We start from the raw sequence: 10000 nt of genomic DNA on the forward strand, positions 1-10000 counted from the left end.
CCACACTAAATCATGGCATTTTGCAAAGACCCGTAAATTAGAAGGATCGCTTGAGTGTTTTAGAAAAGGACAGTACCGTTGTCGGCAGGATTCGAACCTGCGCGGGGAGACCCCAATGGATTTCTAGTCCATCGCCTTAACCACTCGGCCACGACAACTCTGACTGTGGCTCTGTGTGTTTGCAGTCGCTATCGGAACCTGACACGTGTGCTGTGAGCTCGGCTATAAATACCCACTCCCACACACGCCCGTCACAGGAGTGTGGTTCAATGTGCTTCTACTACAGCCATAGAAAATACACCAATAGGAAGAACCTTGGTGCAATGAGGTTCTCTGCCTTCTTTACGTTTTAACATAGGGCTACAACATAGGGCTGCTCATAGAGCTACCACATAGAGCTGCTCATAGAGCTACCACATAGAGCTGCTCATAGAGCTGGAACATAGAGCTACAACATAGAGCTGCTCAAAGAGCTACAACATAGAAGTGCTCATAGAGCTACAACATAGAGCTGCTCATAGAGCTACAACATAGAGCTGGAACATTGAGCTGCTCATAGAGCTACCACATAGAGCTGCTCATAGAGCTGGAACATAGAGCTGGACAATAGAGCTACCACATAGAGCTGCTCATAGAGCTGGAACATAGAACTGCTCATAGAGCTGCTCATAGAGCTACCACATAGAGCTGCTCATAGAGCTACCACATAGAGCTGCTCATAGAGCTACAACATAGAGCTGCTCATAGTGCTACAACATAGAGCTGCTCATAGAGCTACCACATAGAGCTGCTCATAGTGCTACAACATAGAGCTGCTCATCGAGCTACCACATAGAGCTGCTCATAGAGCTGCTCATAGAGCTAGTGTTTTAAAGTATTTAATCAAACTCATTATGTAGCCACACTAAATCATGGCATTTTGCAAAGGCCCGTAAGTTAGAAGGATCGCTTGAGTGTTTTAGAAAAGGACAGTGCCGTTGTCGGCAGGATTCGAACCTGCGCGGGGAGACCCCAATGGATTTCTAGTCCATCGCCTTAACCACTCGGCCACGACAACTCTGACTCATAGAGCTGGAACATAGAAATAAAACATAGAACTGCTCATATAGCTGCTCATAGAGCTACCACATAGAGCTGCTCATAGAGCTACAACATAGAGCTGCTCATAGTGCTACAACATAGAGCTGCTCATAGTGCTACCACATAGAGCTGCTCATAGAGCTACCACATAGAGCTGCTCATAGAGCTACCACATAGAGCTGCTCATAGAGCTACCACATAGAGCTGCTCATAGAGCTACCACATAGAGCTGCTCATAGAGCTACCTCATAGAGCTACCACATAGAGCTGCTCATAGAGCTGCTCATAGAGCTACAACATAGTGCTACAACATAGAGCTGCTCATAGAGCTACCACATAGAGCTGCTCATAGTGCTACCACATAGAGCTGCTCATAGAGCTACCACATAGATACACATATACCCACTCCCACACACGCCCGTCACAGGAGTGTGGTTCAATGTGCTTCTACTACAGCCATAGAAAATACACCAATAGGAAGAACATTGGTGCAATGAGGTTCTCTGCCTTCTTTACGTTTTAACATAGGGCTACAACATAGGGCTGCTCATAGAGCTACCACATAGAGCTGCTCATAGAGCTACCACATAGAGCTGCTCATAGAGCTGGAACATAGAGCTACAACATAGAGCTGCTGAAAGAGCTACAACATAGAAGTGCTCATAGAGCTACAACATAGAGCTGCTCATAGAGCTACAACATAGAGCTGGAACATTGAGCTGCTCATAGAGCTACCACATAGAGCTGCTCATAGAGCTGGAACATAGAGCTGGACAATAGAGCTACCACATAGAGCTGCTCATAGAGCTGGAACATAGAACTGCTCGTAGAGCTGCTCATAGAGCTACCACATAGAGCTGCTCATAGAGCTACCACATAGAGCTGCTCATAGAGCTACAACATAGAGCTGCTCATAGTGCTACAACATAGAGCTGCTCATAGAGCTACCACATAGAGCTGCTCATAGTGCTACAACATAGAGCTGCTCATCGAGCTACCACATAGAGCTGCTCATAGAGCTGCTCATAGAGCTAGTGTTTTAAAGTATTTAATCAAACTCATTATGTAGCCACACTAAATCATGGCATTTTGCAAAGGCCCGTAAGTTAGAAGGATCGCTTGAGTGTTTTAGAAAAGGACAGTGCCGTTGTCGGCAGGATTCGAACCTGCGCGGGGAGACCCCAATGGATTTCTAGTCCATCGCCTTAACCACTCGGCCACGACAACTCTGACTCATAGAGCTGGAACATAGAGGTACAACATAGAACTGCTCATATAGCTGCTCATAGAGCTACCACATAGAGCTGCTCATAGAGCTACCACATAGAGCTGCTCATAGAGCTACAACATAGAGCTGCTCATAGTGCTACAACATAGAGCTGCTCATAGTGCTACAACATAGAGCTGCTCATAGAGCTACCACATAGAGCTGCTCATAGAGCTACCACATAGAGCTGCTCATAGTGCTACAACATAGAGCTGCTCATAGAGCTACCACATAGAGCTGCTCATAGAGCTACCACATAGAGCTGCTCATAGAGCTACAACATAGTGCTACAATATAGAGCTGCTCATAGAGCTACCACATAGAGCTGCTCATAGTGCTACCACATAGATACACATATACCCACTCCCACACACGCCCGTCACAGGAGTGTGGTTCAATGTGCTTCTACTACAGCCATAGAAAATACACCAATAGGAAGAACATTGGTGCAATGAGGTTCTCTGCCTTCTTTACGTTTTAACATAGAGCTACAACATAGAGCTGCTCATAGAGCTACAACATAGAAGTGCTCATAGAGCTACAATATAGAGCTGCTCATAGAGCTACAACATAGAGCTGGAACATTGAGCTGCTCATAGAGCTACCACATAGAGCTGCTCATAGAGCTGGACAATAGAGCTACCACATAGAGCTGGAACATAGAACTGCTCATAGAGCTGCTCATAGAGCTGCTCATAGAGCTACCACATAGAGCTGCTCATAGAGCTACCACATAGAGCTGCTCATAGAGCTACAACATAGAGCTGCTCATAGTGCTACAACATAGAGCTGCACATAGAGCTACCACATAGAGCTGCTCATAGTGCTACAACATAGAGCTGCTCATCGAGCTACCACATAGAGCTGCTCATAGAGCTGCTCATAGAGCTAGTGTTTTAAAGTATTTAATCAAACTCATTATGTAGCCACACTAAATCATGGCATTTTGCAAAGGCCCGTAAGTTAGAAGGATCGCTTGAGTGTTTTAGAAAAGGACAGTGCCGTTGTCGGCAGGATTCGAACCTGCGCGGGGAGACCCCAATGGATTTCTAGTCCATCGCCTTAACCACTCGGCCACGACAACTCTGACTGTGGCTCTGTGTGTTTGCAGTCACTATGGGAACCTGACACGTGTGCTGTGAGCTCGGCTATAAATACCCACTCCCACACACGCCCGTCACAGGAGTGTGGTTCAATGTGCTCCTACTACAGCCATAGAAAATACACCAATAGGAAGAACATTGTTGCAATGAGGTTCTCTGCCTTCTTTACGTTTTATTGGACAGTTGGTAATATTATGATCTGCAACAGCGAGTGTGAATGTTAAATCCAGGCATGTTTTCACTCTATGTCCAACCATTATTAAAGTTCTAAGTCTTGATCTAGCCTTATTAAAGTATTCTTTACCCTAATACCAATCAGTGTCCAGTCTAATAGATAAATACATAATTTGTGATAATAACCAATGCTTCCTAAAGCACCGCTGATCTTACGTGATGAACCCAACGTCTTCCTCCTCAGTCCCGCCCTACATCGAGGGGAGCGCCGAGGTCACAGAGGTCACGGTGGTCCTCGACAGCCCCCTGGAGCTGGAGTGTTACGCCACCGGGGCCCCTGCGCCCAGCGTCAGGTACACACACACCTACTCTCACTCAGTTCCCGGTGCCTGGCCCTGTGTGTTAACCAGTGTTTCCTGCAGGTGGGTTAAGGACGGCCAGCCGCTGGGGCAGGGGGAGGGGGTCCGAGTGGCGGCGGGGGGCCGCCGGCTGCTGCTGGCCCGCGCCCAGGCCTCAGACACGGCGCGCTTCCAGTGCGTGGCGACCAACGAGGCGGGAGAACACGACCGGGACTTCAACGTGGCCGTCCATGGTAACATAGTACATGTACAACATAGAGCTGCTCATAGAGCTACAACATAGAGCTACAACATAGTGCTACAACATAGAGCTGCTCATAGAGCTACAACATAGAGCTACAACATAGTGCTACAACATAGAGCTGCTCATAGAGCTGGAACATAGAGCTGCTCATAGAGCTACCACATAGAGCTGCTCATAGAGCTGGAACATAGATTTACAACATAGAGCTGCTCAAAGAGCTACAACATAGAGCTGCTCATAGAGCTAAAACATAGAGCTGCTCATAGAGCTACAACATAGAGCTGGAACATTGAGCTGCTCATAGAGCTACCACATAGAGCTGCTCATAGAGCTGGAACATAGAGCTGGACAATAGAGCTACCACATAGAGCTGCTCATAGAGCTGGAACATTGAGCTACAACATGAGAACTGCTCATATAGCTGCTCATAGAGCTACCACATAGAGCTGCTCATAGAGCTGCCACATAGAAGTGCTCATAGACCTAAAACATAGAGTTATAACATAGAGCTGCTCATAGAGCTACAACATAGAGCTGCTCATAGAGCTACCACATAGAGCTGCTCATAGAGCTACCACATAGAGCTGCTCATAGAGCTACCACATAGATCTGCTCATAGAGCTACAACATAGAGCTGCTCATAGTGCTACAACATAGAGCTGCTCATAGAGCTACCACATAGAGCTGCTCATAGAGCTGCTCATAGTGCTACAACATAGAGCTGCTCATAGAGCTACAACATAGAGCTGCTCATAGGGCTACAACATAGAGCTGCTCATAGAGCTACCACATAGAGCTGCTCATAGTGCTACAACATAGAGCTGCTCATTGAGCTACCACATAGAGCTACAACATAGAGCTGCTCATAGAGCTACAACATAGAGCTGCTCATAGAGCTACCACATAGAGCTACAACATAGAGCTGCTCATAGAGCTACAACATAGAGCTGCTCATAGAGCTACCACATAGAGCTGCTCATAGAGCTACAACATAGAGCTGCCCATAGAGCTACCACATAGAGCTGCTCATAGAGCTACAACATAGAGCTGCTCAAAGAGCTACAACATAGAGCTGCTCATAGAGCTACAACATAGAGCTGCTCAAAGAGCTACAACATAGAGCTGCTTATAGAGCTACAACATAGAGCTGCTCATAGAGCTACAACATAGAGCTGCTTATAGAGCTACAACATAGAGCTGCTCATAGAGCTGGAACATATGTAGATATGTGTCTATATAATATGGTAATAATATATAAAGTTGTGTGTGTCGTCCCCCCCCAGTGCCCCCGTCCATCCGGCCCTCTGGCCCCCCCGACCGCTCGGTGGTCCTCCACGGGGCCCTCAGCCTGCAGTGCGTCCCCAGCGGGGCCCCCACCCCCAGCATCACCTGGCTCAAAGACGGCCGCCCCGTGGACACGGCGCAAGAGCACCTCAAGGTGGGGGGCACCAGACCCAGGGCTGGGGGGGACCAGACCAGACCCAGGGCTGGGGGGGGACCGGACCAGACCCAGGGCTGGGGGGGGACCGGACCAGACCCAGGGCTGGGGGGGGACCGGACCAGACCCAGGGCTGGGGGGGGACCAGACCAGACCCAGGTCTGGGGGGGGACCAGACCAGACCCAGGGCTGGGGGGGGACCGGACCCAGGGCTGGGGGGGACCAGACCAGACCCAGGGCTGGGGGGGGACTGGACCCAGGGCTGGGGGGGGACCTGACCCAGGGCTGGGGGGGGACTGGACCCAGGGCTGGGGGGGGGACCAGACCAGACCCAGGGCTGGGGGGGGACCGGACCAGACCCAGGGCGGGGGGGGACCTGACCCAGGGCTGGGGGGGGACCGGACCAGACCCAGGGCTGGGGGGGACCTGACCCAGGGCTGGGGGGGGGACCAGACCAGACCCAGGGCGGGGGGGGACCTGACCCAGGGCTGGGGGGGGACCAGACCAGACCCAGGGCGGGGGGGGACCAGACCCAGGGCTGGGGGGGGACCAGACCCAGGGCTGGGGGGGACCAGACCAGACCCAGGGCTGGGGGGGGACCGGACCAGACCCAGGGCTGGGGGGGGACCGGACCAGACCCAGGGCTGGGGGGGGACCGGACCAGACCCAGGGCTGGGGGGGGGACCAGACCAGACCCAGGGCTGGGGGGGGACCGGACCCAGGGCTGGGGGGGGACCAGACCAGACCCAGGGCTGGGGGGGGACCAGACCAGACCCAGGGCTGGGGGGGGACCGGACCAGACCCAGGGCTGGGGGGGGTCAGGGCTTAACTTAGGGGTCAAAGGTCCAGGGAGATGTATCTGAGGGAATGACCCCAGTGGATGGAGCCTGGCTGTCATCACGGGTTCATTGATTAACTTAACTACTCCTCTTTCTTATTTAAACGTTTGTTGACCTCAAGCCCCTACAAACACGTAACATATTCCAACTCTTAGGAGCTAATTATACACATTTTGCAATTGTAAATCTCTCTCTCTCTCTCTCTCTCTCTCTCTCTCTCTCTCTCTGAGAGAGATGACTATAAGGCTTGCATCTGTCTTCTCTAAGTACGTATTTCTACATGAAAGAGAATAATCTTTGTCTCAATATTTAAGAGAGGATGAAGATAAGTGATTTCCCGGGTTGCATTTGGCTAGTGTTTTAAAGTATTTACTCAAACTCATTATCTAGCCACACTAAATCATGGCATTTTGCAAAGGCCCGTAAGTCAGAAGGCTCGCTTGAGTGTTTTAGAAAAGGACAGTGCCGTTGTCGGCAGGATTCGAACCTGCGCGGGGAGACCCCAATGGATTTCTAGTCCATCGCCTTAACCACTCGGCCACGACAACTCTGACTGTGACTCTGTGTGTCGCTATGGGAACCTGACACGTGTGCTGTGAGCTCGGCTGTAAATACCCACTCCCACACACGCCCGTCACAGGAGTGTGGTTCAATGTGCTCCTACTACAGCCATAGAAAATACACCAATAGGAAGAACATTGGTGCAATGAGGTTCTCTGCCTTCTTTACGTTTTTTCTTCTTTACGTCTCTCTCTCTCTCCCTCTCCCTCTCCCTCTCCCTCTCAGCTGCAGTCTGCGGGCCGGGTGCTGCAGGTGACCCAGGCCAGACTAGAGGATTCTGGGAGGTACTCCTGCGTGGCCACCAACGCCGCCGGAGAGGTCCAACAACATCTACGTCTGAGTGTCCATGGTAACCATAGAAACACCCCTCCTCTCTCTCTGTGTGTCCATGGTAACCATAGAAACACCCCTCCTCTCTCTCTGTGTGTCCATGGTAACCATAGACCCACCCCTCTTCTCTCTCTGTGTGTCCATGGTAACCATAGACCCACCCCTCCTCTCTCTCTGTGTGTCCATGGTAACCATAGACACACCCCTCCTCTCTCTCGGTGTAGCCATGGTAACCGTAGACCCACCCCTCCTCTCTCTGGGTCGGCCTCAGTCTCCTGTTTCTTAATCCCTCTGTACCGCGCCGCCCAGACTGACCAACCAGAGTGGAACGTGGGGTCCTACCTGCGCTGCACTTTGTGAACGCATGCTCTGTTTGATTTGTTATTCCCATCAGAGCCCCCCAGAATCCCCTACTCTGGAGAAGTCGTCAACCAGACCATCTTGTCTGGCTTCTCAACACAGCTGGAATGCAAGGCGACTGGCAGCCCTATCCCTGGTAAGCCTGGTCTCAGATCAGCCATGGAGTCAGAGTTGACCTCTTCCTACTGACCAACCGACCAGAGGAGAGACGTCCGTGTAGACTTCCTCATCAATTAGTCACGTTTGAGTATCTATGCAATGTTCCACTCTACTATTCAATGTTCCACTCTACTATTCAATGTTCCACTCTACTATTCAATGTTCCACTCTACTATTCAATGTTCCACTCTACTATTCAATGTTCTACTCTACTATTCAATGTTCAACTTGTGTGATTTACTTCGACATTTACTAGGAGTGTGTCTGTGGTAGTTGAATGCTCATCATACTTAAGACAACCTTGTTTACTACTGCTCCTGGCGAGACATAGAGTATACATTTGACTAAACTATGAATCATAAATCCTGTTGAATACATAAAGCATACATGACACCTCAACCCTGGCATTGTCCTGTATAATAAAAGGTTGATTACAGCCAGAGGGACTCAATATCCAACAGACTTTCTGATTGGTTGAATGTAAGAAGGTGATGTTCTACCGTTGACCATGAGTCCTTGTGTCTGCGCGTCGGCAGCGATCACGTGGTACAAAGATGGCCGCCCGCTGAGCGGCGCGGGCGGGGGCGTGGCCCTGCTGCGGCGCGGAACCGTGCTGGAGGTCGGACGCGCCCGCGTGACGGACGCCGGCCTGTACCGCTGCGTGGCCGCCAACGTGGCCGGCAGCGCCGAGGCCTCCACCCGGCTGCACGTCCACGGTGAGCTGACGTAGTCACCTCTGAGGAGGTGGAGCGGTGAGCTGACGTAGTCACCTCTGAGGAGGTGGAGCGGTGAGCTGACGTAGTCACCTCTGAGGAGGTGGAGCAGTGAGCTGACGTAGTCAACTCTGAGGAGGTGGAGGCCGGAGTGGTCACGCCTTAAGGGCACTTAGTCAACGTAGGGTTAAAGGGCATTAAGGGCACTTAGTCAACGTAGGGTTAAAGGGCCTTAAGGGCACTTAGTCAACGTAGGGTTAAAGGGCATTAAGGGCACTTAGTCCACCTAGGGTCTAAGGGTGGTGTTAAGGCGGGGGGCTCCTCTCGCTGTGGTCAGGGAGCCGGTGGAGGACAGGGGGCTATAGATAGAGGTTGTATTGAATAAAGTGATGTAGTATACACACCCTCCCCCCTCCAGTGCCCCCGCTGATCTCCAGCCGCGGCGGCACGGTGACGGTGGTGGTGAACGAGGCCGCCCGGCTGGACTGCGAGGCCACCGGCCTGCCCCCGCCCAGCCTCACCTGGCTCAAAGATGGCCGCCCCGTCGCCAGCGTGTCAGACGGCATCCAGGCACGTCCCATGATGCATCACCCTGCACACACACACACACACACACACACACACACACACACTGACAAGACAACAATATGCTTCTTGATTTGAACTGACTATTACAAGACTGGGTAGTCATTGCGGCGGTGGTGATATATCTGTATGTTTGTTTGTCTGTCTGTCTGTCTGTCTGTCTGTCTGTCTGTCTGTCTGTCTGTCTGTCTGTCTGTACGTCTGTACGTCTTCACGTCTGCACGTCTGCACGTCTGTACGTCTGCACGTCTGTACGTCTGTACGTCTGTACTTGTCAGGATAGACGTGGTGAGGGTTCTGGGTTGATCCCCAATGTGTTGAGCAGGATGCCCTGGCCCCTGCGTCCTGCTGTGTGTTCAAAGCGCTGTGGCTGAGGCCGTTATAGTGAGGCTGCCCTGGCCCTGGCCCCTGCGTCCTCGTGCGCTGAGAGGTTCTTCATGTGCGTGCTGTGCTCTCTGCAGGTGTTGTCCGGCGGCCGGCAGCTGTCCCTGACCAGCTCCCAGGTCAGCGATACGGGCTCCTACACCTGTGTGGCCGTCAACTCTGGGGGGGAGCAGCAGCGAGAGTACGACCTGAGAGTATACGGTGAGCACTGAGCTGCTTCAGTGCACTGTTGAGCTGTTTGCACTGACTTATTATTATTATATCCTTTATTTAAACAGGTTCAGATTAAAATCTCTTTTACAAGAGAGACCTGGCCAAGATGGACAGCAGTACACAGTTGCAACATAAAACACAAGACAAAGTACAAGTTCAATACTAAGTGCAATAGTAATAATACATTTAGA

At 51.3% G+C, this 10000-nt stretch overlaps 1 protein-coding gene and 5 non-coding genes across 6 annotated transcripts in view; 1 reads left to right on the forward strand and 5 right to left on the reverse strand.

The window, feature by feature from the left end:
* Positions 1–10000, forward strand: part of hmcn1 (hemicentin 1) — a 111228-nt gene that overhangs the window by 52489 nt on the left and 48739 nt on the right. The window contains 8 exon segments of the mRNA XM_030372183.1: positions 3869–3977; positions 4047–4216; positions 5511–5665; positions 7291–7414; positions 7790–7891; positions 8451–8630; positions 9046–9197; positions 9674–9797. Coding sequence (XP_030228043.1) covers positions 3869–3977; positions 4047–4216; positions 5511–5665; positions 7291–7414; positions 7790–7891; positions 8451–8630; positions 9046–9197; positions 9674–9797 — 1116 coding nt within the window.
* On the reverse strand, positions 77–158 carry trnas-aga (transfer RNA serine (anticodon AGA)). The gene has a single exon. It is a non-coding gene; the product is annotated as a tRNA-Ser (tRNA).
* On the reverse strand, positions 976–1057 carry trnas-aga (transfer RNA serine (anticodon AGA)). Its single transcript has one exon. It is a non-coding gene; the product is annotated as a tRNA-Ser (tRNA).
* On the reverse strand, positions 2226–2307 carry trnas-aga (transfer RNA serine (anticodon AGA)). Its single transcript has one exon. It is a non-coding gene; the product is annotated as a tRNA-Ser (tRNA).
* Positions 3350–3431, reverse strand: trnas-aga (transfer RNA serine (anticodon AGA)). The gene has a single exon. It is a non-coding gene; the product is annotated as a tRNA-Ser (tRNA).
* trnas-aga (transfer RNA serine (anticodon AGA)) lies at positions 6971–7052 on the reverse strand. The gene has a single exon. It is a non-coding gene; the product is annotated as a tRNA-Ser (tRNA).

This window comes from Gadus morhua, chromosome 12, assembly GCF_902167405.1.
Source record: "Gadus morhua chromosome 12, gadMor3.0, whole genome shotgun sequence".
NCBI lineage: Eukaryota > Metazoa > Chordata > Actinopteri > Gadiformes > Gadidae > Gadus > Gadus morhua.